The sequence below is a fragment of the Pelodiscus sinensis genome, chromosome 12 (genome assembly GCF_049634645.1).
Source record: "Pelodiscus sinensis isolate JC-2024 chromosome 12, ASM4963464v1, whole genome shotgun sequence".
Taxonomy (NCBI): Eukaryota; Metazoa; Chordata; order Testudines; family Trionychidae; genus Pelodiscus; species Pelodiscus sinensis.
In genome coordinates this window covers 19684959-19712278 of record NC_134722.1, presented here as the reverse complement: position 1 = coordinate 19712278, position 27320 = coordinate 19684959, and the positions used below count along the sequence as shown (strand labels likewise).

General features: G+C 43.1%; 1 protein-coding gene across 1 annotated transcript; it reads right to left on the bottom strand.

Moving 5' to 3' along the window:
- Positions 1-1191: 1191 nt before the first annotated feature.
- CMTM3 (CKLF like MARVEL transmembrane domain containing 3) lies at positions 1192-26558 on the bottom strand. The gene is made up of 5 exons (XM_006130546.3): positions 26359-26558; positions 10029-10184; positions 7040-7135; positions 5150-5270; positions 1192-2551 (listed from the first exon to the last, which is right to left on the bottom strand). Exons 1-5 carry the CDS (start codon positions 26476-26478, stop codon positions 2523-2525), a joined length of 522 nt encoding a protein of 173 aa, XP_006130608.2. The 5' UTR covers positions 26479-26558; the 3' UTR covers positions 1192-2522.
- Positions 26559-27320: the final 762 nt, after the last annotated feature.

The window sequence follows — 27320 nt, the reverse complement described above, 5'->3', positions numbered from 1 at the left end:
AGTTGTCATGTTTTTTAAATCTATTTACAGTGGTGTAAAGGGAGACCTTGAAAAATAAAAATTGTGGGTAAGTATATTGTGTTTACATGCAGGTTCATTCTTACTCTGCTATTGGAAGCTTCCTTCTTTTCCTAGCTTTATTTGTTCAGTATTGTTGCTGAGAAATGTTCCAGAATTGTGGAAATTCAAACTACAGGTTCCATGTTTTAGTACGAAGTGAAGTGATACTTGCATCAGCTTGTAAATGCTGTGACCCTAATTATTGTATCGAACTAAAATGTACAGAGTTTAGAAAGGCAGAAAACAGCAGTTTGATAGAAAGCTGTCATACTGACAGTTTCTTAAAAGAAACCGTTGCACATAGAATAACAGCAGATTTCTTCACAGCCAGATTTTTCAGGGGTACTGAGTATCCAGAGATCTATTCTATCCCATTAACTTGAACCTGTCTAAAAATCAGGGCTTTTGTGCAGCGTGGCTAATCCCAAGCATTCAAAAACAGGCCCCAAACAATTATGGTTGGCTTTAAAATCACATGATCTTAAAAATAAAAAATGGGGTTCCTTTTATCTGATTCCTGGGGTTTCGGAGTTAGGTTGTTTTCTTCAGCCACTATAGGAGCTAGAAATACTTTTGAATGAAAGCTGAGATCTTACATAATCACATGACTCCATGCACTGAGGCTTAAGAAATATATCTCAACAATAAATATAAAATGAGGAAATCAAGCAACACCATGTATTATTACAGTGATACTGAAATAGCAGTATTATGTATGCATCTTGATTTTTTTTTTAGTACATTAGCATAACCCTTTCCCCAATATTAACTTGGATTTTGTTTGAGGAATAATTCCTGAATTCTAGAAATAGCATGTGAATAAATTGCAAACTGAGGGGGCAGATTTTTTTTCAAGAATGACACTATCAGAAGCCCCGGTGGCAGCAGCTTGCTTACTTCCAAAGACTGTTGAAGAGATCATCCTTTTTGTGCGTGCACTAGAAGCTAGATATAGCAGAGAGCCTGTGATCTCCAAGTGCTGAGGTAACACACTTCTCACAGCCGCTTACAATGCTCTGCTAACTGGCCTAGTTAATCCAAACTGTATTATTGTATCTGGTTTACAGAGTGAAAGGTGGTAAAACGAGATTGTAAAACAAAGAACGTGTAAAGGAAAACACAAAACTCAACTTCTATTAAAGATGGTATACTCCAGGGTGGTTTATAGCCATGGGCTAGTTTCCAGAGTTCACATGCAAGTACATAAAAAAAGGAATTTAAAATTACAAAAAGAGAATGTAAAAATTACCACAGGTCTCCTACCATCACAGTAAATACCAGTAAACATATTATAGTAAAAGGGAGACATGATGGAAATGCAGAATTTCACAATGGAAAAAGTCCAAAGAGCTCTTTCCTGATACAAGCAATGATTACGTCTTACTTTCGGAAATAAACATTCATTGTTGTTACTCCTTCAGTGATCTGGAAATGGGAATTGTGGAGAGCAGGAGGTTGTCTTTTAGATATCCCTGATTAAGCCAGGCCATTCTTTCAAAACACCTCTATGCTGCTAATTGGTACTTCGCTCTGGACAGCTAACAGCCAGCTGCTAGCAGGTCATTGAAACACAAGCGGGCTTGATGGGGTAAGGTAATGCCTTGTGGATGGATTTCAGATGGACTCATCTGGCCATATCCCCTGAAACTGGAGCTAAGCATGCAGACGGCACATAGAGGCTTCTGCGCTGGTGCTATGAAGGGGAGGTTAAAACACTTGTTTTTGCCAAATTTTAGGGCATGATGCTGCCCTAAAGTAGATTAGAAAGAGGGTGAGTTCTCCTCCAGAAAAAAATTATAAAATGACAGGAAATTGAATGTCCACTGAACCAGCTAACCTGAGGCATTTTTCAGATTTGTTCATGTTGCAGATCTCCAGCTGCCATTTTCATTGTCCCATATAGGCAGCAGACATCTAGTGAAATGCATTCTGAAACCTACACATCCAATGTAACCTGTTCCTCCAATGCTTGAGGTAGCAGAGATAGAGAGACTTTATCTAAAGGAATACTTCCGCTTTCCAGGTTAAGAAGTCAACAGTAAGAAAGCTCAGGATCTAGTGGAAAGATTGAAATAAAGAAAGCATATTAAAAGGTAAGTGTGTTACAAGTCTGAAATACATTCCTGTTACTCAGTACACTGTAGTGCTGAACAAGGGAAGGCCAAGCAGAATTGAGATTTATGGTCAGACACAGATGTACTTATGTACAAGGTTACACTCCTATAAAATGTCCAGTTTCCAAAGAAATATTCTGTGTCACTGAAATAATAGTCTCTCTTCCACATCACTCTGTCACGGGTTTTGGTGACCCTGTAAATAGTGATGGAAAAAGAAGAGGATATACTGGTGACAGAGACCAAAACAAGAAAGTCAAACACTTCATCTGGCAGTGCATTTAGCAAACATAGAAGAACTAGGTCATCTCTTTCCTTTGACTGCACAATCCAGAGGTGCTCTGTTCCTCAGTCTGAATCCGAATCGGAGGCCTCATCTGAAGAAAAAAAAGGGGGGGGAGTGGGGAGTGAGAAAAATGAAGCTGCAGTGCCACCTTTCGCTCTGTTCACATAGATTTGTTGCTCTGGTTTAGGTGGCTGCTTCAAAGAAAATAGGGTCTTTGGAGGATGTCTTTGATTACACCTTTCGTTTCCATGCCATTGCAAATAGTGGTGGTGCTTCAAAGGATACACACAGTCCTACCCAGAAGGAGTTAATCTTAGATAAATACAATACAGGCAGTCCCCGAGTTACGCGGATCCGACTTATGTTGGATCCGCAGTTACAAACGGGGATTTTCTCGCCCCGGAGGACTAGAGCGGTGGGATGCCTGGTCCCGCCGCCCGCCTCCTCCAGGGCGAGAAAAGATGCTCCCTGTCTCCCTAGTCTGCTGGGGGAGCCAGCAGACCAGGGAGACGGGGAGCAAAGCGGCGGAGGACCCGGGGCCGGACCGCGGCACTGATCTGGAATCGCCGCGGTCCGGCCCGGGTCCTCCGCCACTTTGCTCCACGTCTCCCTGGTCTGCTGGGGGGACGCAGCTCGTGCCCCCCCCCCCCCCCAGCAGACCAGGAGATGTGGAACAAAGCCCAGGGCCTGTGGTAGAGCAGGTTGGGCACTGCCGGTTGGTCCCGCAGCACCGCTCCTTGGCGCTACTGAACCAACCTGGCAGCACCCCAGCTGCTCTGCCCCAAGAGTCCTGATTCAGCCTCTGCTGATCAGTTTCAGCAGTGGCTGAATCAGGACGCCTGGGGCAGAGCAGCTGGGGTGCTGCTGGGTTGGTCCAGTCGCGCCGAGAAGCGGCCGCGTTACTGGACCAATCCAGCAGCACCCGAGCTGCTCTGCCCCAGGCGTCCCCAAGTTAGCCGCTGCTGAAACTGACCAGCGGCTGACTACAGGAAGCCCAAGGCAGAGCTGCTCTGCCTCGGGCTTCCTGGAATCAGCTGTTGATCAGTTTCAGCAGCAGCTGACTTGGGGACGCCTGGGGTTCTTAAGTTGAATCTGTATGTAAGTCGGAACTGGCATCCAGATTCAGCCGCTGCTGAAACTAATCAGTTTCAGCAGCGGCTGAATCTGGACACCAGTTCCGACTTACATACAGATTCAACTTAAGAACAAACCTACAGTCCCTATCTTGTACGTAACCCGGGGACTGCCTGTACAAAGGACAACAGTTCAAGTGAAGGACTGTTGGAGCGATATCATTGACCAGGTCACTGCAAAAAGGAAACCATGAAAGATGTAAAAGAGATGTAGCCGTGTTAGTCTGGTCTTGCTGAAACAAAAGACAGGTCTATGCAGCACTTTAAAGACTAACAATATGGCTAACTAACGGGGTTTGTTGCCAACTTTGTTCACATATTTACTCAGCTGACACCATAATTGGACCTAACCATTTCAGTTACAAGATCAAGAACACATAGCCCTGCTCATCCAGAAATATAATTTATGCCATCATGTTCCAACAGTGTCTGTCTGCTGTGTATATTGGACACTTCACCAAAGAATCAATGCACACAAAACAGACAGTTTCACAAAGAAAAAACAGTTTTTTGCCATTTCAATCAGACTGGGAATTGTGTCAACGACCTCACTACATGCATCCTAATTCAAAGAGACTTTAACACAAGACTACAAAGGGAAGCCTCTGTCTGAACTGTCATTCATGCTTAAATTTGACACTTTACGAATGGGCCTTAACAAAGATGCTAATTATCTTACCCATTACAAAGATAGCTTCCCCAATTATCACCCCTAATATTATCTCATAGACACTAACCTCCCGCCTTCACCCCCGCCTCTGTGTTCTAAAATCTGATTTGTCAATTTTATGTGTTCACTTTTTTTGATTGTATCCCTTTGGCATATGGTCATGCCAATTTTCTTCCACAATTTCTTCCACAATTTGATCTGAGGAAGTGGGTCTGGCCCCCGAAAGCTCATCACCTAATAAACCATCTTTTGTTTCATGAAAGATGTGAGCTTGATTAAAGACCTTTTATTAAAATTTGTGCTGTCTTTTATGAGCTTTGTATTTTGCCAAGGAGAGTACCCACTTCTTGCTTTATGGTGCTCCCTTGTCTTCCTCGAGGGCCCAGCCCCTATTCTTATTGCCAATAAAAATAATTCTTCTTCTTATTGCCTACTCTAGTTGAAAGAATTAGCCCATGAGAATGCATGACATGAAAGTCTTTGAAGTTAATATGTATTAGCTGTTAAAATAATCAGTGAAATGTAAAAAATTAGAAGCTTTTGGTGCAAGGAAGAAACTCCCCAGCAATAAGCTGTATTATTAGTCTGTAGTATAATCTCCCAGTGGCGGAACTATCAGTGGGCAATTTAGACAAAACACAAGGGAATGTGCTTTTTCTTACAACGGGATGGAGATTTAACGTTCTCTAATCAAGAAGTGTTAGTTCCTGTGATATAGACTGCAGTGGCTTCCTACCATGGAATAGATAATGCACAGGAGTTCTGGATATCTCCATGAACAGAATCTGCACAGACTAGTTAAATGTTGGGAACTTTCACATTTGTCCAATGTGAGCCAGAGATTTTGTTTGATCACTTGTAAAACATAAGGAAGGCATTTACCTACCTTCTGACTTTTGTGCTTCAGTGGGGTTTTCTGAACCACCTTGTTTGAGAAACGTGACCAGGTCATTAAAGGTAATGTAGAAATCAACAGCATACGCTATGGTGGCTATAAAACCAAAAACCTATACAACAGAAGGATAATCTCTTTATCAGCTATTCATGTCAACCATCATTGACAAACATGAGCTAATCTTAACTAATAATAAGCAAATAGTTGAGGAAATATGGGTCAATTGGGGAGCAGGGATGAGGCAAAGATGGCTCTAAGTCACCTTTGCACTTACTAAATTATGAGCTTATCTGGGGGCCTGCCTAACAACTTGTGAGGCAAATCCAAAGTTGGCTTTCCCTAGCCACCAATCGGCCAGTCCATAGCTCAGACCAGTGATGGGCAACAGGCCACCTGAGGGCCACTTGTGGCGCATTTGGGTTGTGTGTGTGTGGCCTATATGACATTTTGTTTGTTGCTGCCTATGAGCAGGGTTGCCAGGTTCTGCTGGATTCTATAATTTTTTTCCTACCAGGATTGCTAAAGGGACATGCATGTAAAGCAAGGACACATGAAGTATGGCGTGTGCTGATTGCACTCAGCATTGACTGTGAGAGTCGTGTGCTGCCTCTGCCCCCAATCAGCGCTGCTACCGTTCGATCTGCACCTCCAGCAAATTTTAGATACACAAGTGCAGTTAACAAAACTACCCTCTCCCAGGAGTCTGCGTTGGTTACGACAATCTTGCAGCCCACTGAAATGGAGGGCCACTCGTGTGACCCACTCACTAGCCTCAGTTGCCCATTGCTGGCTCAGAACATTCAGAATGCGCAAGCCACAAGCACCATTGAACTCCTGCCATTGCCCTATGTCTGGTGGTTCAAAAAGTGTCTCGTGAGGCCCAGCATAACACTGGAAACCCCTTTGTGCTGACGGAATTCCCATCTGGGAGATCAAGATCTTTTCTGGTCTCCATAGGATCTAGTTTTTGCCATTTTGCAAGGCCTTCTTCCAGGCTACTCAGCTGCTGAATGAGCCATGCAGTGTCTCCAGAGCTATCTATTTAGATTAACAAGACAATGAGGTTAGAAAAAGTATGGAGGCCTTTGTAGCTAAACAAGCTAAGAATCTGGCCTACTTGCTACAGCATATGATGCTTCCATGCATAAAAAGTGACAAAGAAAGATTTAAAATCAAGCTTGTATTATGGCATTGTATTTACTTTACTTTTCAATTATTTGGTTAAGGTGTCTGGCTGACAAGGAGGAAAGCCTCCAAGATACTTTTTAAAATATGCAGCTTTGATTTATATTATTTATGTTGCATAAAATATGTATAACTTTTGGGCTTCAAGTTTCAAATGGTAAGTGACTCTGTCTTAGTTCTGAGCACAAAATGCTGACTCGAATCTCCCTAGGAAAAGCAGTTCATGGTCCATGTGCTGGTGAAAATGGCATTGCTTTTGTCTCAACTGCTCAGTGCAAAACCAGGCAGTAAAGACACAAGTCTGAAAATATTTTCAAAGATAGATTGCATTTTATGAAATTTTAACCACTGTAGCTAGATGGGTCTATTCATCCAAGGATCTCAATGCATTTCACAGAAATGGGTGTTCTTATCTTCATTTTACGCACAGGGAGGCAGACACAAGATTAAGTGAATTGACACAATGAGAGAATGGCAGCATCAGGAACAAATCCCAGATCTCCTGATTTCCAATTCTTTGTTTTAAACAATAAACCACCTTTCCTCTCTTTGGGTTGAATCCTGGCCTAAAATAATTCACGGGTATAACTTCCACTAATTTCAGTAAGATCAAGATTAGGTTGTTTCTCAGGTATACTGAAGTATAGTTCATCAAGATGCAGAAATGGAAATCGCTTTTATCCTTTTAATACTTACTCCTGCTGCTTTGGATGCTCCATCAGAATATTTTGAGACTGCCGCAATTGAGATGGCAAAATATATAATGGCAGCAGTGACACAGCGCAAGAAATCCTGTATAACACAACACAGTACTGATTTAAATAGTCAAATAATTGTAACATTAAATTCCTGTTATAATTGCTTTTAAAATGAGGACTTAGCCCACAGAAATCATGCAAACTTTACAATGGATTGAGAAGGATATCTTCCCACAGAGTTCCTTTGGGAACAGAGGCATAACTTTGCACTTAAACTAGTTTTCCTGAGATCAGAAGTTGGTGCTTTTGTGTTTGATGACTGTGTGCATAGAACATGAGTGTGCTACAGCTAGCAATGATTAACAGAAACTTTCCAACTGGAACCAATTTAGACGGCAGATAGACTCAATAGGAAATTATGAAAGCCCTGCCACTTGAGACCCCAACTAGAAGGCCAGAGCACAAGGTTGTATAATAAGGCCATATGTTGTATAATAAGGCATGGTCTATAATGTAAGCCGTGTATAATATACAGCCATGGCTGGGCCACGCACTGGATTCTCTATTCCACTTGTACATTTTTCTAGTGCCTCCATCCCTCTGGTTCTGTTTTGTACACAGTGATTTTCTTAGATGGTAATATAATAAATTATACAGCTGAGAATGTAATTAAATTACAACAAACTATATCCAAATCAATGTGATTATTTTCTCCCTAGGCAACAGTTGTACCAGCCAGGAGACCGAGTGGTAGAGCCAGCGCACAGCAATGTACTTAAATATTTCCAACTGTATACATGAACATATTATCTTCAGTACCTGATCAGAAATGTATGCCTAGCACCAGGCCTGCCGATGAAGGGGGGCCCCAGTTCTATGCCCCCAGGAGAGCAAACAGAGCAGTTGCCCCGGCGCCCAGCGATTCAAAGGGGTGAGAGGATCCTAACTGCCACTGCTGATACAGTAGTGGGGGCTGGAGCTCTGGGCCTTCTGAATCGTTGCAGGAGCCCTCAACCTCACCTCTGCCACCCCAGGCTCTGTCCCTTCCGGAGGCATGGAGCCAGACCCCTCCACATCTTGTCCAGTGATCTGCAGAAGCTGGCATCCCCTCAAACTAGCACATAAGCTCTAGTTTATGCTACATCTGCACAGACAAGTGATCGGGGAGAGACTGAGAGAATTCTGTTAAGTCAGTAAAACGTAGTGTCTAAGCCACCAAGTGATGGAGGGAGAGGAAATCTATCATTCTCTTAGGTAAAATGTGCTGTGTACATGTTTGACTCTGTAGGCTCTTTGGGACAAGGAACATGAAGGCTGTCTACATTGGCGCGATCTTGCACCAAAGCGGCCGCTTTAGCACAAAAACATGCTGCCAGTCTACACTGGCGGGGAGTTCTTGCACAAGTACACTGACGTTCTAATGTGTGAAATCAGTGCTTCTTGCATAAGAACTATGATGCTCCCACTCAGGGATAAGCCCTCTTGCGCAGCTGTTCTTGCACAAGAGGCCAGTGTAGACAGGCAACATGAATTTCTTGCGCAAGAAAGCCCAATGGTTAAAATGGCCATCAGAGCTTTCTTGCGCAAGAGAGTGTCTATACTGGTACAGATGCTCTTCCGCAAAAGCACATCTCTTGTGCAAAGGCACATGCCAGTGTAGACACTCTCTTGCGCAAATACTTGAACGCAAGAACTCCTGCATTCAAGAATATTTGCACAAGATCATGCCAATGTAGACACAGCTGTAGTGTTTGTACTGCACTGTGAAATGGCATTTCTGAATAGTACATTAAATTAGAACAATGATTCATTAATGCACGTGTGAGCCTTGTGATATGGGAGTCTGAGATCTTGAGCTCTATTCACATCTTTTGTCTTTTCTGAACAGACAGCAACTCAGATTTGTTATGAGACACAAATTTTCCAGGAAATTAAATTCCTTTGAGGTCAAACTGTGGGCGACTATTTGAATTCTGAGGTTGGGACATATTACTGTAATGGATAAAATAAACATGCAATTGATCATTTTTCTGAAATGGTTCAGGGAAGGGTGCTCTAAAACAGGAAAAGACAAGCATTTATTTAAAAAGGGAGGAGGGCGAGAGTGGAACTGAGTACATAAGCTCCGTAAGCAAGTAAACTGTCCCTAAAATGATGAAATTACTGCTACAGTTTTGTCCACCAAGGACTCTACCAATATTTAACTCAAAGCTCATTAAGACCAACTATCCTTATGTTGCACTAATAGGTACTCCAAACTGAACTAGGTTGTGTTTTGTTTTTTAAGCAAAAATAAATTGTCTTTCTATAGAGAAATGTTCCCTGTAGTGGGAGTGTTTTGAACAACAGAACCATCCAGTGGTCAGTGGGAATAATAAGCTGCAGCTCTGGCAGGCTTCCTAACCAAGAGATGAAATACTTTTCAATTTTAAGGTGATTTTCTTCATACCAGTTATCAACTGCCAGAAGGGTCAGGTAGCTCTTCCACTCATTAGGACTGTGGTGTCAGGGCAAATGCCATTCCTGCTGCTCTTACACAGAACATTCCAACTAAGAATCTCAGAGTGTTTTAGCAAGTGGATAATACTACCCTCACATCAAAAATGGGGAAACTGAGGCACAGAAATTAAGTGTTGAATTTTTCAAATCCTAGTGCTGATCTAAATTTGTCCGGCTAAAGGTGGATGCTTTTGAAAATGCAACCTTAAAATTGCACAAGTCACTTCCGGAGTCAATAGGCCCAAGGCCTGGGCTCCAAAAGCAATGATACATCCCATAAACCATGGTAATGAGAGATGTACTGTATAATCTGTTATAGTTTGTAAAGTTGATGTGGGATGAAAGACACTAGAAATAATTTAATAATAATGAAGGTCAAGTTGTTAGCAATTAGTGTAAAATGCAGCTCTGTCACAGCTCTTTTCCTTTTATCATCTTCTTTCATACTATACAATTGAAGTTGTGTATGAATTTCACATCCCACTTACCGTCAAAGGCCAGTAGATTCCTTTAAACTTCTCATTAAGCTTAGAGGAGTATGCAAAAAAAAGAAACAGTGCCAGCAGGAATTCTATGAGTGGTGCCATCATGAAAGATGCAGCTGAAGATGCAATATAACAGATAAAGGTGATAAATGACAGCACCTAGAGTACAAGGGAAAACATTGCTAATTATTCCAGGACAGCTGTGAGATGCTTTGAAGTTAGCATATTTCAGTCAATCCAGCAACTGATGGCAAATGCTACTTTGTACCTTTTCCCTGGGCTCCATGCTCCTCTTGCTTAGAACTGTGTAAATTTAAAGCAACTCCATCCAATCCAATGGATCTGAAGTTGGCTTCTGGAGCCACTCCAGATTTAAATCTCACTATCTACACGAGACTATCTTTGGGCCCTGATTTGTAAACAATTCTGGGAACATAATTAAGTGATCAGAGTTGGAATCTGTCAGAAAATGAATTTATAAATTGTAAGCTTTCAAATCATGGCAAAGCAGTTCTCGTCTGAAATCCAAGTCATTCCTCAGAGAGCCCAGAGGTACTAGTCTTGTGGAGTTAAATGAAAAAAAATATCATTTTTGTTGTGAGAGTTGATAATGTTCCAAGATTCCTGTGAGTCAAAGGTACTTGTTTTTCCTCCCAGTATTGACTAGTCTGCTTTGGTAAGAAAAGACTTCTCAGAAAGGAGGTGCTGGTTCAGATAAAATGAACCCATGACATGTGCTGTGTAAATGGTATTTATCCTAGTCTGACTTAATCCTCCAAAACAAACAGTGATACAGGTTGGATTGATCCAGCACCCTTGACATCTGACCTGTCCCAAACAAGAGAGTTTGCTGGACCAGGAGAAGTCAGGCTTCCAGGTTCTCCTGGGGGCGCCAGCCTCCCGGCTGGCCCTGACCATTGGGCTCCACTCCCCTGGCCCTGCAGGTTGCCAGCCTGCTGGCTGTGCTTTGCTGCCCGCTGTCCTTGGCTGCCAGGCATTTGGGCTGCTGGCCCGCTGGCTGGGCTGTCTGCTAGGAACCCTGCCCACAGGCAATTGGTTTTTTTGGCTGCCAGTCCACTGAACTGGCTTCACTCCCAGCTGCTGGCAATCTCTGCTTCTGGAGTGCTCTGGTCCAGCAACATCCGTGGTCCTGCCAGACCAGAGAGTCTTGGACCAGAGAGGTTCGATCTCTGCAATGCGCCAGATACAAGGAAAGGCATCCTTTTATGATAGCCCCAGTAGGAAAGCTCTGCAATGGAGATATAGCTAAAGAAAATACAATACAACCTGAATCACAGCCCCAAAATAGATTTGAAGAATGGAACTGCAGCTAAGACAACATGCTTGTGGGGGCAAGTAAAATGTTGGCTATTTTAGTTTCACAGATGGAAAATTGTAGCATACAACCCCTGGGTTATACACTGCAGTGAAGGGAGTAAGGACAGGAGGCAAATGGATGCTCTTAAAATAAAAAAAAAGTCACCTTCTGAAAAATGAATTAAATCACCCAATCTGCTAGTTTGTTTTGGGAAGTTCTGATCTGACATACTTATGTAACCGATAGAGACCAGCTTATGGGCCTCTTTTTTGTCTTTAGCTCTAGCCAGTCAGCTTCTCCATCTTTAATTTTTTCCCCATAGGATGTGTTTAGTTACAAATATTAGAACAATTCACCCTCCTCTGCTTCTCTTCCTCCTCTGCTTCTTCCCCCCCGCATCCCCCACCCCTGCTTTGGCCAACCCGCAAGAAGGGAACAAAACCAACCCTGAGAAGTCAAGAAAAGACAGGGTAAAAATCAAACCAAGGATAAACCAATATTTGACCATTTTTAATGTAACCCAACAGGAGCTGCAATACAACATTCCTGCACTGATGGGAAGCCAATAAAGCAGCAGAAAGCCTAGACCCACTCCCAGAATTCCAAGGTGGCACCATTCACAAGTGAGTAGCACAGCTGGCTTCATGCTGGATCAAATTGACTTGTCTGTTTCAAAATCTCTCACAACAAAACTTTCCAGTATATTCATTAACAAGAATGCTTTGCATGCCATGCTGCAACATTGACATAGTGAGTTGCACACCAAGCCACATCCCTTTTGAACTATTCCCAAATGCAAAATTTTCAATTTGCTACTAATATAGTCACAGGTGGGGTTATCACTGGCATTTCACTGGCTTCCTTTTCAAACAGAACAGAACAAAGCAAACCCACTCCTCCTTCATTCTTATTTTGTTCACTAACTGGAGAGTAAGATCTCAGTAAAGTGTACAAATATTGTGTGGTAGGCCTGGTCCTGGGTTATAGGTCAGTGCTGTGTTTGAGGGTGTCTGTGACAGAAGAAATTACTCCACAGCTTCCTTGTTTTCATGACATGGCAGTTTATTATTTATTAATCAAATAAGTACCAGCTTTAAGTACCTGGGCAGCACAATATCAAGTGATGGATCCCGTGACCAAGCGATTACAGCGAGTATCCAGAAAGCCAGTCAGGCACTTGGGAGATTGCGTATTAAAGTTCTTCAGCACAAAGATATTCGCCTGTCAACTAAACTCAAGGTATATAACGCCATGGTCCTCACCTCTCTCCTGTATGGCTGTGAAACATGGACCCTGTACCATAGGCACATCAAGCGGATGGAGCAGTTCCACATGCGCTCCCTACAATCAATCATGCGAATACTCTGGCAGGACCGAATTACTAATCCAGAAGTGCTTGACAGAACTAGTTCCACAAGCATCGAAGCCAAGATCCTCCAGATTCAGCTTCGATGGTCTGGCCATGTTCTCCGCATGGACGAAAGCAGGATCCCGAGGCAGCTGTTCTACGGGGAGCTGGTACGTGGTAGTTGCAAACAGGGACACCCAAGGAAGAGGTATAACGATAACCTGAAGACCAACTTGCAGTGGACAGGCCTTCAACCTCAACAATTTGAACTAGCTGATGCAGACAGGACTAACTGGTGTTCCCTTACGAGAAAAGCAGTGTCAAAGTTTGAGGATGACCACCGCCAACGCCTCGCAGCTGCACGTGAAAGACAACATAGAGCTGTGTTCTCTCCTGTCCTGACAACCAGTGTCCCATGCCCTATTTGTAGCCGCATGTGTGCTTCGACCTTTGGGCTCCGGAGCCACATGCGTCTCCATAAATGAAATGCACAACATGTCTTCCTCGGCTCCCGAGAGACAACCAACAACAACAATCAAACGTAAAAATATACGGGCTGAAGGGACCACTTTTTAGATGGAAATCTAACTTCACTTCACTGGGATCCCCTTCTGAGAACAACAATTATTGCCTGATCCCAGGAATGAGGGGGAAATGAAGCTTGAGCCCACCTGAGCTCCACCACCTTGAGTGGGTGGCAAAGCCTGGGATTCACCAATCTGAGCTGGGGGTGGGGGAGAGGGCAAAGCTGAAGGTCAACCATGTCAGCCCTATAACATGCTTCCTACTACCCAGGGCTGGAGACCTCAAGCATTGGCTTTGACTCCAGGTGGTGGGACTCAGGTTTCAGCTTTGGACCCCAGGAAGTCTAAGCCAGGCTTGGCAACCCCCACTGAAACGAGGTAGAGACCCACTTTGGGGTCCTGACTCACAGTTTGAGGCCTATTAGGTCATTACAGTGATAGATAGGCAAGCCATGCAGTCAGATCAGAATGAGTTCAAATTCTCTCTCCTAATTGGAGGTTTCCAAGCCCATCTCTATTGTCAGAGAAGTGAGAGGTGTTCATGGTCCCTTCTGAAAAAGAGACCCTGCTTTTTAAAAAACAAAATGTTTAGATTGAAGGGGTCAGTGTGTTAACCTCATTGAATTTCTGGCCTTTTAATTGGGCTGCCTACAGCTACAACATAATCCCTGGACCCATTTCTACATCAATTAAGAAGCATCATATATGTCACTAATTGCTCCTGTGAGAAGTCATTCAGTGACCTTAAATACATATACCTGAAAAGCACATTAGCGTGAGAGAGTGAGTGCTAAACAGTTTAATCTTCTTGGAGTTATTTACTGATTTTATTAAACTAACAAATCTTCATACTAATCTCTAATTGCCTTAGATGGTTTCATCTGTGACCAAATGTAGAGGTAACATCATAATAGAGAACAATACATCATCGCACACATTTGATATCAGATGGGTTTGTTCAGACTTACAAAGGAGTGAGTGATTTGCTGTTTAATATTTATGGCTTACTCCTGTCTCCAATTCTGTGGTGTAGATTGAGATGAGTGCTATAGTAAAGATTAATAAGGAACACAGAACCAAGTTGGGTAGGGGACATAAGGGGTGATTTTCCTCTCTGTGCTAGCTGGAGTTAAAAGGAAGATTTGGAGGCTTCACAAAGGAAAATGCCTGAATTTCTATACTAGAATCCATTCATTTAGCATATGGACACCAGATTTTATTGTGCACATTTGTCATTCCTTCCAGCAGAGCAGAGTTTCTCCATCAGAGGCATGAGCTGATTCAGGTGGGTTGAATGTAAAGAGAAGTCTTTGCATTCTCTTACAAAGATCAATCTTTTGGCAGCAGTTAAGGCAAATAGACACCTACTTTTGAGGCAAAAGTAGTAAAGTGCATTTTAAGATCTATAAAGTCAAGGATACAAAGACATAGGAATAAAATGAGGAATATGCAAAGAAAGTGCTTGTGTTCTGTGAGATCTCTACAAATATGACCAGTGATTCTGTCCCTTCAGGCACAAAACTAGAGTGTGAGACACAATGACAACATGTGCTTGGATTAAAATCCAAGTAAAACACAAGTTATTGGGATCAATACAAGGATAACTGGGTGAAATATAATGGTCCGTGATATAAAGGAGATTGGATTACATTATCTAATGTTCCCCCTGGCCTTGCACTGTATTAATCTATAAAATTACCAACATTCTCTGCCTTATTCTGGTAAAATCCATTAGGACTTTTGTTTTGCAATAACCACAGGTAGACACTCACTTCCTATGTGAGCCTCATTCTTTCTTCAGTTTTCTGTTGATGCTAAAATATTGTCTCAATATGGGAACTTCAGAACAGAAAGAGATTGTCAGATGAGGTTCTCCCAGCATCTTAGGACTCCAGCAAAATCATCAAGCAAAGGAGGGAAAAAACAGGTCTTTAAAAAAGTACTGCTGTGTGGACTCAAGGTCATTCAGTGTTTTATAAATTGCAGATTTTGTTAGTATTGTTAATGGAACTTGAAATGCTACTTGTCTCTTGTTTATAATGTTGATAAAGATTTGAACTCTCTGCATACTGCAGCCCTGTAAAGTTATCACATTTGATAATATTAGCACCATCACCCGCACCCTCCCAGACAGACATAACTAGCTCTTATCACTAACGGGTAGGTGATGATATTTAGCACCAGCCAGTACCATTGCTTATAATATAGGAACAAACTCTCTGGTTCCAACCTTTAACAGACGGCTTCTTGTTTAGATTCCAGCTAGGGCAGTCCTAGAAAATGTCATAGTAAAACCCTTACAATGATCCATAGTCCAAATTCATGGAGGGGAAAAGAGAGAAGTGTGAGCACTTTGGCAGGAAAAAAAGGGTTCTATATTTGCCTTTGGGTAATTCTCCAAGAGCTCATGACTATAAAAAATGTATTCATCTGGGTTAAACTGACCCACCTAATTATCTGCTAGAAACAGATTTTGGCACAAATTATTGGATTATGTAATAGCTCTTTGAGCAACTTTAAAGCCTCCTCAATTTGAGAGGGATGCTTATTCTTTCATGATAAATAGACACCCTCTGTGCTGTGCTCTGCTCGGCTGTCATCATATTAAGAAAGTGATTATAATGAACATAGGCCTGATATAAAGCCTATTGAAGTTAATAGAAAGACTCTCGCTGACTTCCCATGGGCATAGCTGGCATGAGAGAGAGACAGTGACAGCTTTTTAGAGGCAAGTTCAGAAGAAAGCCAACAGGAAATGGAAACCATTCTAATCTAACCAGTTTATTTGCTTGGTGATGTTGTTTACATGTTAAATGTGTGTATGAAAATGTGGGCTTTCTAATTGTTTCATTTTATATACTTGTTTGTCTTACCCAAAAGGACAATAAAAATCAGAGACTGACTTTTATCCTGGTCACTGCTTGGTCTCATTTTGCAAAAGGATTCTGACAGCAGTATGTTTGGTTGTAAATACCATGGAGGTGCCTGTGACGGTTGTACCTGTGTGCCTGGTAATTAGACACCTTGGCTATGTCTACACTGTGCAAGAACTCGTTTGCAGAGGAGTTCTTGTGCAAAAAATCTTCCACAAGAGCACATCCACACTACCATGTGCTTTTGTGCAAGAGCATCCATGGCAGTGTGGACGCTCTCTTGCGCAAGAAAGCTCTGATGGCCATTTTAACCTTAGAGGCTTCTTGCGCAAAAAATTCATGTTGCCTGTATACACAGCCCTCTTGTGGAAGAGCTCTTGCGCAAGAGGGCTTATTCCTTGTGGGGAGAGGAATAACTCTTCCAGAAGAAGCCCTATTTTACAAGGCTATACTGTAAATTTACTTGTGCAAGAACACGTGTGCAGTGTAGACAGCAGGCAAGTTTTTGCGCAAGAACGGCTGTTCTTGAGCAAGAAGCTGCCAGTGTAGACATAGTCCTTATGTTGTACAGTACTCATCCATTCTCTTATGTCACAGTTCAGCCACTGCTTTGCAAGGGGTCAAGGAGCCATAACTGGTCAGCTTTTCTAAAAATCTGTTTTCTATGCTAATAATAGATCCAGGGTTCTTGTTCTGGCCACAGAAGAGTTCACAAGTCCCTATTTTAAGGCAGTCAACCATTGAAAGCACCATTGCTCCTGAAAGTTCTCCAAACTATCCTTAAATCATCCGTAGATAGGACAGAGTAAGTGGTCTCACCAGGGGAACAAACAAGGGTGGATTTTTTTTTGGGGGGAGGGGTAGCAGCCATGCACTCTGGAATATGGCTTGGTTTTCATCCCATTCCCCAGACTATCAGGGAGTGAAGGGAAAGTACTTGCATTTTGTGCATGCCTCTCACATCTCACTGATGAAGGGAGCTCACTCACCAGCCAGGTGTGAGAGGCATGCGCAGAATGCAAGTACTTTCCCCTCACTCCCTGATAATCTGGGGAATGGGATGAAAAGCAATCCACACCCCGGAGCACATGGTTGCTGCCCCTCACCTCCCTCCCAAGATTCCGCCCTTGGGAACAAACTAATGAAGAGACAGCTATTTAATATTAACTATTCAAGGAGCCTAATTTTGTTTTTTTATTAATTCAGGTATTTTCCTTCTCTGTGACACTTTCTTAATCTTATGTGCCTTGGGCTCCGAAGTTATCAGCAATAATTCCTCCCTCTCAGGAATTCAGGTCATTCAGTGACAGGTATAAAATATAATTAAAATGGTGAGAGTAGATTATGCTTCTATTAATGAAGGACCTCTGGGGGGGGGGGGGGAGGAGTCATAAGTAGAATGAGAACTTTTCTAGTCCCTCTGTACCACATACAAACTTCACTGCAGTTTGTCAGGGATTGTACTGAGACCAGACAATAGTTTAGAGCTTTGCACAGTGATACATAGTTTCACCGGACACCAGCCACTAGCCTGTATATTTAAACATCTTGTTTTCCCTCTTTGTGGGAAAGAGCAGCATTGCATAGTCACATTACTTGTTGGCTACGTCTAGACTGGCATGATTTTCCGGAAATGCTTTTAACGGAAAAGTTTTCCGTTAAAGGCATTTTTGGAACAGAGCGTCTAGATTGGCACGGATGCTTTTCCGCAAAAAAGCCCCGATCGCCATTTTCGCGATCGGGGCTTTTTTGCGGAAAACAAATCTGAGCTGTCTACACTGGCCCTTTTGCACAAAAGTTTTGCACAAAAGGGACTTTTGCCCAAACGGGAGCAGCATAGTATTTCCACAAAAAGCACTGATTTCTTACAGTAGGAAGTCAGTGCTTTTGCGGAAATTCAAGTGGCCAGTGTAGGCAGCTGGAAAAATTTTCCGGAAAAGCTGCTGATTTTCCGGAAAAACTGGCCAATCTAGACACAGCCATTGAGTATGGACAAGGAAGAACTCCTTTAGTCAGAGGATAAACACGAACAGCTCTAGTTTTCCTTATTTCATCTTATTTACAAACTTCATGCATAGAGAGAAACAAATACACATAGTAGACTTTATGATTCTCAGTTACTAATTCTCCACCATATTTGACACAGAAAGGAAGTTCTGTCCCCAGAGATTTAGCTACAGCGGATCATCTTCTAGCTAGAAAGTCGCAGGGGTCTTCTTTGGAAGAGGTATTGATTATACAACTTTTTCAGCTGGGAGTTTCAGTGATAGGGCTCACTTCAGAGAAGGAGACTGAAAAGAGAGAAGAAAGACAGAAGACAAGAAAAACAAACATCACCTTTTCTGCATCCTTTGTGTCATAACATCCACCACACTTGTGAAAGGGCAACCTTGAGTATTTGTCCTGTGTTCCAACAAAATCTATAGTGCCTTTTTGAAGGGAGATTCAGGTATATACCACTTAATTTTGGTAGAGAAATGAGACCAAGACAACCATGAAAGTTTGACTTAAATATTTGGAGTGGGGAGCGGAATGGATAAGAAGGAATCTTGGCTGGGTCCCTGGCATGAAAGTCAGCATCAGTGCTGAGTGTCACAAGATTCTCTGGCACCTCTGTGTTTTTTAAGGGCAAGGGGAGGAAGAGCTTAGAAAGGCTTCCAAAATCTTCAATAGGGAAGGGACAATGGTTTGCAAAAAAAATGGAACAAATAGAGGTGAAAGACTTTAAAATATTGGAAAATATAATGGATCAAGAAAAAATAGGAATAGAGAAAAGGAGCAATTAAAAGGGAAAGAATTAAAATAATTAAACAGAAGAGATTGATTGCAGGGTTAGAGGAGAGGCAGTAAGAGTGAGCAGGATTGGGGGAGAAGGCAAAACTTTGATATCTGAATTCATGTACCTCATTATTGTTTGTGACTGCAGGTATTTCGGATGGAAAAAAATAAGAATATGACCAAAAGGGAAAGAGAGCGCAAGGGGGAAATTCATGGGAATAAAATTTAGGATAGGATAAAATTAGCTTCCTGCAGTAATTAGCTACAGAACTAGCCTAACTTCTGCCAAATGAAGTAATGGATTTTCCCCAAACTGGCAATTTAAAAAGTAGGTTGCAATTTGCTGTCTGTGACACAAAAATTACAGCCAAAGTGGCAATGGAATCTGTTTTATTCAAAAAAGAAAGTAAATATAAATGCTTATCATGGCTGTTTCATTCAATATGAATAGCATGCAACTTGCTAGAAAAGCAGAGCTCCCAGTGGTCCTCTCTAAACTGCTAGCAGTATGGCCCACTTTGTAGCACACAGCAGGAAGTATGGGCAACTGTAGGTTTGCATGCCTGGGTGCCACCTTACAAGCCACATTCTCTCCTGTGCTGACCTGAAGCAGTGCCAGCAGAGGAGGATGGGGGAGTGAGAGAGGCAGTTATGACTCCCTAATTCTCAAGTATCCCCAGCCATGATAGAAGTTAAGAGGTGCTAAGAGGCTCCACTATCTAATTGACTTTTAGCTAGCTCCAGATTGGTACGATGGGGCTGGTTCCACCCCTCCTATATTGAGATCTAGGCAGTGGTTGAGCTAGGAGCTGAATGGATTTGCAAACTGATGCTTGTGGCCAGTTTTAATCCACTTTGTGCAATTCAGGAAGCACTAAGAGCCTGGAACACGGTAGGTAATATCCCCCTAGAAGTTTAAGCTCAGCATAGAATCTTTTTCAAGAACTCTTAACATTCATTTCCTGTGGGGCTGATCACACTTTCAGCTTAAATTGGTTCTGAGTGTTTGAAAGAGCAGTGAGAGACACCTTGTAACTAAGCAGAGACATTCTAGTCTACACCAAGAAATGTGAGTAACTGTATGGCTTTGAATTCTCAGAAACAGAATAGATTGCTATAATTTACCAAGCCATTGAATAACAATTCAACACTATTATTCAGTGACAGCACTGTGAGGCTCATGTTTTTTCAAACTCCTTCCCTGAAATATTGTCTTAGTAAATTTATTTACATGTTTCATGCAAAAATGCCGAGGCTGAGATATCAAGTACTTCTGGTCAGGAAATGCAGAGTTATGGTTGAAAGCTCAACCATAACTTTTGTCCCTTTGTGCTTTTGTAACCCACACACCTAGGCTGCGTCTAGACTGGCAAGTTTTTCCGGAAAAGCAGCTGCTTTTGCAGAAAAACTTGCCAGCTGTCTACACTGGATGTTTGAATTTCCCCAAGAACACTGACGATCTCATGTAAGATTGTCAGTGTTCTTGCGGAAATACTGTGCTGCTCCCGTTTAGGCAAAAGCCCTCTTGCGCAAATGCTTTTGCGCAAGAGGGCCAGTGTAGACAACGCGGTATTGTTTTGCGCAAAAAGCCCCGATCATGAAAATGGTGATTGGGGATTTCTTGCGCAAAATCGCATCTAGATTGGCACAGATGCTTTTCCGTAAAAAGTGCGTTTGTGGAAAAGTGTCCATGCCAATCTAGAAGCTCTTTTCCGCAAATGCTTTTAACGGAAAAACTTTTCCATTAAAAGCATTTGCAGAAAATCATGCCAGTCTACACGTAGCCTTAGTGTGGTTACTGAGCAATGCAAGTGGTACCTAGAGGACAGTAACAGTTAAGATCAAGAGATCTCTACAGCAGGGGTTGGGAGCCAACTGCCTTTTAGTTCAGAGGATAGAGGCTCCTCTATTCAGCTCCAGAGGTCCCAGATTCAAATCTGCCTGGTGGTGGTTACACTTTCATACAATACTGCTATTAGACATTACTTGCAAATTAATACTATAATATGTGGGATTTTGTTGTTTCCTGGATCCAATAAGTTAGAGCATATACAATCTGGAGACAGCTTGATTTTTTTAAGTCTGAGAGGTTTGGAGAAAACCAAAATTCAATTACAGTTTAAAAAGCTGGGTTATCTGGGCCTGTATCAACTGGAAAGCTCCATAAACTGGCATTTCTGATTGTCATGAAAAGTCCAATTTATAGTCTAGTTGGCATGGAGCCAGCAGGCAGTCCTTACCTGGCTCTGGATGGCTCCCTGAAAGTGTCTCATGCTCCTAGGTGAAAGAATGGCCATGCAGCTCCATGCATTTGTCCCACCCCGAGCACTGGCTCTGTACTCCAAGTGGCCAAGATCCGTGGCCAATGGAAGCTATGGAGGCAGTGCCTATGGGCCGAGGCAGCATGCACAGCTTCCTAGCCATGTCTCCACCTAGGAGCAGCAGGGACACGGTGTTGCTTGTTAGGGAGCCAACTGGATCTGGCACACCAAAACCCTTCCCATGTCTCAACTCCTAGTTCTGAGGGCCCTTCCCTACAACCAAATTCTCTTCCCAAGCCCAAATCCCACATCTCTTCCTGTACTCTGAATCCCTCAACCCCTCCTGCATTCTAAACCCTTCATCCCCAGTCAGGGCTCTCACCCTTCCCCCCGCCCAGCCAGGTCCCCTCCTGCTCCCTGAACTAGGGATGTTAAAATGTGTTTATTTTGATAAACGTGTACATGCTTATGGGGCGTGGGATAGGTGGCGTCGTGGGAGCCAGTACAGAGGCAATGGAGGAGGGTGAGTGTAACTGTGAATGTTAACCATTTACTCATTTATATTGTGAATCCCTACCCTGAACTCCTCATTTCTGGCCCCAGCCCATCCCCCTCCCATATTCTGAGTTAAGCAAATATTTGACTAATTGGAACCATCCCCCTACTCCTCTAACATGCTGGATAACAAAACCTTTTCTGTTTTTTGAGGATTGGAACACCTAAAACTAGCAAACCAACCCCTTTGCATCCCTTTTTAGATCATTTTACAACTGGCGCAATGTAGAGGATTGTCTTAAACAGAGCAACATATTTTCTGAGCAGCCTTGCATTATAGATTCCCAGTCTCTCAACTCTTTTCAATGTGGCCTCATCTGACATGTGAAAGCATAACACCATCTTAAACTTGGCCCTATAAACACAACATATTTATTCGAGGTCTGCAGGCTTCTGCCAGGATAGCTCAAGGAATGGTAGGGTTGCCAGATGGTTTAACCAAAAATATCGAACACCCCTTCCCCCCCCCCCCAAAAAAGGGGGAAAAAATTGTTGAAAAAAAAGGGAGGAGGACCAAAGTTCTTGAGCCAAAACAAACAAACAAACAAACAAAAAAAGACCCAGAGTTAAACAAAACAATTTTTTTTTAAAAAAAACCAGCATGTCCCCTTTAAGAACATGAGGGGCTAGGCATTTCCTCTCCTAACAAGCTCCTGGCAGTCCGTGGCAATCTTGCCTCCCTCCCTGCTCTGGGCCAAACAGCTGCAAAACCAGGTAAGCGGCGGGGGGGCTGGGCCAGATTGCTAACTGTGTGTAGGGTTACCAGGCGTCTGGTATTGACCCCGACAGTCTGATATTTTTGCCCCCCAGCAGGGAAAAAAATGAGAAAATACCGGACATTTTATGTGTCCGGTATTTTCTGAATTTTTTTTACTGTACAGGAGCAGAAAATACCAGACTGTCCGGATCAATACCAGACACCTGGCAACCCTAAGAGTGTTGGTGGCAAAAGATCAACAAGAGCAGAGGTTGCAATGGAGTGATAGCTACTGCAGCTGCCCTTTCCAATGGGCCAATGCAGCTCATGTCAGCTTACCAGGAAGGAGTGGAGCGAGAAAATTTAGGTTGCAGCCTTCACTGATAGTAGGGGAAAGACCGCTTTAAATCCTAATCCCCAGGGAAGGGTAAATCTGGCCATGTGACTAAAGCAATATTCATTACACAGCTTTAACAGGCAGGGCTCGACAAACCGCTGATTCTACTCGCCCATGGCGAGTAGATTTCAGCCGGTCGCTCCGTGCTCCCCATTCACCGGCGCTACGCTCATGTGTAGTACCAGTCTAGTGCATGCGCGGTGCAGGGATGGCGAGTAGCTCTTGCTGTGGTTTGTCAAGCCCTGTTAATAGGAATAAACAAACACCCCATTATCTAAAGACTACAATTGCTTGCATGTATAGGAAAGTCCAGTTTTTACAATGTCATGTAATAATTTATAATGGCAGAGAATATTTTAAGGTATGCGCTCAAGGGAGCAAATTTAGTTGTGCTGCTGTATTTCCAGAGTAAGCGCTTGATTGGTAAACCTGAAATGTTGCATTGAACTTAGATTTTTTGACTGAAAATTTTAAAGAAAGTAAAGGGATGAGAATTCTCATACCAGTGAGCTGGTACACACCGGTTTTCAGCCACCCAATACCCAATTTTCTAATAATTTTCCACCTATCCAGCCAAGTCTCTTGCCTCTCCCTGCCTTTATTTTCCCTAACAGCTGAGACTGTAAACCCACAGGAAAGAGAGAGATTATCAGCCAGTCATTTTATTATCCTCTTCATTCACAGGGTGTGATTTCTGGAAATAGTACAGCCAGAGAGTGGTATCCAGTAGGACAAAGCAACTTCCTTTTCCTTGTATGAATTTCCTTCCCCTAAAATGACTGACATAGTGGGTGAGTTCACATGCAACAGTGATCTAATGATAGCTCTATATATTTATTACCTACTTATTTTGGGTGCTTCAGTGGTTGAGCATCTACTGTCAAAGCTCCCGTTAACATTAATATTTTAAATACAAAGGACTGTTTCTTCCAAAGAAAAAAAATCAGTAACATTTTTACAGTTGGAGAAGTGTGTTTGCAGACATGCTTTAATCCTCTTGCAATTAAAACATCTGCTGAAAGGATTTTCTTCACTTTCCATAATAATTTACCTTTGGGCAGAAACCGAGGAACCCATCCTGCCTGCTAGCATGGACCCCTGCATATGCAAAGGATCTCCCTAAAATCAGTAGAACTCCATGTGAGCACAGGGCTCCTTGCTTGCAGATTTGGGTGCAGGGTTGGGATCCAAGAGTAGCAATGTAAAAGGGTAACTGGTTAATGGGTTATCCAATAAGCATTGCCTTATCAGCATGCCAGGGTAACCAGTTAACAGGCATCCAGCCTGGCCAGAGTAGCCCAGGCCTACACAGCATACCGGTTCACCAAATACTTTAACTGGTTGACACTTTAAATGGGATTTTACATCCCTACCAGTTATTTCAGGTCCAAAGTTGAATGTGTTATGAGTTTGTGGGGAGAAAAAAAGGGAATAATAACTCAGTCTAGCATTGCATTTCTGACATGCTCTGTCAGCATGGAATGAGGGGTTCCTTATAAACACCTTTTCCCTGATGGCATGAAAGATGGTAGCCAGTTTCTTGGTCCATTCTATCTATCTAAAAATTAAAAAGCAGTATTTTTTTCTCAGAAGGAAAAAAAAAATCTATATTTCAAGTTTGATGCTTTTACCTAAACTGCAGAAGCTCAATAGGAGAAAAGGTTAGAAAGAGCTTATCACTTATGTCAGGGGCTCTCAAACTTTGATACCGTGACCTCCCCCTACAAGTTGCTCGTGACCCCCCGGAGGGTTGGGACCCATAGTTTGAGAAATGCGGACTTATGTGATATAAGTTCTCAGTTATGGCTATTTCTAAAGTAACTGATTGAAAATGGAGATTCAAATATGTTAACTATGTCTGCCCCAGGCTTTTTCTTCTGGGATATGTGTACATTGCATGCTTTTTGTGCAAGAATCTTGTGCAAAAACTTGCCAGCTGTCTACACTGCATGCGCGTTCTTGCGCAAGTAAATTTACAATATAGCGTCAGAAAACAGGGCTTCTTCCGGAAGAGTTATTCCTCTCCCCACAAGGAATAAGCCCTCTTGCACAAGAGCTCTTCCACAAGAGGGCAGTATAGACAGACAACATGAATTTCTTGTGCAAGAAGTTCCTATGGTTAAAATGGCCATCAGAGCTTTCTTGTGGAAGAGAGCATCCACACTGCCATGGATGCTCTTGCAGAAAAGCACATGGTAGTGTGGACGTGCTCTTGTGGAAGACTTTTTGCACAAGAACTCTTCCGCAAAACAGTTCTTGAGCAAAAAGCCTGCAATGTAGACGTAGTCCTATTGTTTATAATACACTCTCTTGCAGTCCTAATGCTTTCCTTCCCACCCTCCCCCGTCCTACTAATCTGCTGCTATTCCAGGTGTCACACTTTAAAGTATAGTTTCAGACTGCCAATACTTGTTGTCCTAGATTCATACTCAGCACAGCTCTCAAATCTTGACCTCGAGGAAGACTACAATATAAATTTGTGAAACAAAAGCAACCACCTTCATCTTTTTCAATGGATACCATAACCTTATTCCTACACACTACTCCTTATTCATGCTGATTTGGCTACAGGTTACATGGTGACTGCTAGGGCATTCAAATGCATAAGATGACCTTGTCTTTGCAAAATTCTCTATTTATTAGCAGTAAATGGAAGTTCAGAAGTTATACCATGAGTCAGAAATCAATGATTTTTAAACTGAAAAAGATATGTAAACTCCCCCATGAGTTTACATACACAAAAATATATTGAAAACACTGTACATTTTCATGTCATTTTTCTCCCCCCTCTTTTCCTCCCCCATGACACAAGGAAATATACTGACAAAGTAAGCAACATTCCATTGGGGCCAGGAACACTTCCTCAGCCTCTTAAACCTAAAGTTTTCCTTTGTACCTGGTTTTGTTAGTGTCTCATCAAAAGTGTATCTGTGGTTATCATCCCTCTGTTCATTTTGCAAACAAACAGAAGGACCTATTACATAGAGAAATCCTCCTATAACTCAATTTAGAAATAGACAAATCTATAGAGCCCAATTCTACGTGCTGATGTTGAAGTAAATCCACAGGAGTTAGGGGAGTGTTAGACGGAGCTGGGAAGGGACTCGAGCTTATGCTCTATTGATCACAAGAGCACTACTGTCTCTCTTCAAGTGGACCTGTCAGCTGGGTCTACTTCCCTGGGTTCCGCTTGAGAGCGCTTTTTGCTAGCCTAGGGCTCGGGCTGGGCTGAGCCCTTTCGGGCAACCTAGTGAAGGCCACGCTGGAGGCAAAGCTGTTGATGCTATTGGATAAGGAACGAAGATAATTTGCATGGTTGCAGCAGGAGCTCTGCTCACTGTCTTCCCTACAGCCGGGCTGGGCCGGCGGGCGGGGCGGGGTGAAATCGAAGAAAACTGGGGTCAGATCCTGGAGCCGGGGAAAGGGGGGGGGGGTTGAGGAGGAAATCCATCGTTTGGACTGAGCGCCGAGGCCGGGGGAGCAGTTCCAAGCCCCCGCTGAACCACCCCAGCCCGCTTCGGTCCCTCCCCGCCCGGGCTGTGCCTACCACGCTGCGGAGGGGAAGAGCTCTCGGACCCTTACCGACTCGGCCAGCAAGAGCTGCCCTTTGCGGGAGCAGAGGAACTCCCTCGAGGGCAGGAGCGTGCGGAGGCCTGGCGGAGGCGCCGGGGCATCGGGCTCCTCCGAAGCGGGCTGATCCATTGCCGGGAGCGAAGCGGGGCGCGCTTGGGCAGCTGTTGAGCGCCTTGGGACTTGGATTTTTTTTTTGTAAGGAGGGAAACGGAAATCGTGACACTGCGGAAATGTGAAAAAAAGTTTTAAGCAGCAGCAGCAAATCTGGGGAGTGCGTCTGCCTGTGCTGCAGGGCTCTGGTTCCTCCCGCCTCCTGCCCGCAGTTTGTGGCAACTTTTAGCAACCTCCGGGCGCCCGCAGGTAGCCAAGGTGTGTAACACAGCTCCGGCCTTCTGCACTGTCAAAGCAGAAAAGAAATGAGCTGCTTGTATGCGCTTCTTTGCATTTCTTGATGCACCTTGGTGCAACAGCGCTGCAAAAATCCGGCATCCGCCTATTTCTTCCCTCCCCGAAAAGTAATGCCAAATTGAAAAGTGTAGAGACGCCTATTACATCAATAAACACAATTTTGATGCTCCGTGGTACGATATTACTAGAAATGCCTGAATCTAATTATTTTTTTGGCCAACTCCATACATTCCAATGCCTAAAATAACTAGAGAACAAATGTGTTCCTTCCACACAAATACACTTGAATGCCAATGGATCCTGATGCCACAGCATTGCAAAAACCATTTAATTTTAGGTTCTCAATCTCAATCCCTGGCTGCATAGGCTCATGGGCTGTGTCTACATTGGTGCGATCTTGCACAAAAGCAATCGCTTTTGCGCCAAAACTTGGTGCCTGTCTACTCTGGCCACGAGTTCTTGTGCAAGAACACTGACATTCTAATGTATGAAATCAGTGCTTCTTGTGCAAGAACTATGATGCTCCCTCTTGCACAACTGTTCTTGCGCAAGAGGCCAGTGTA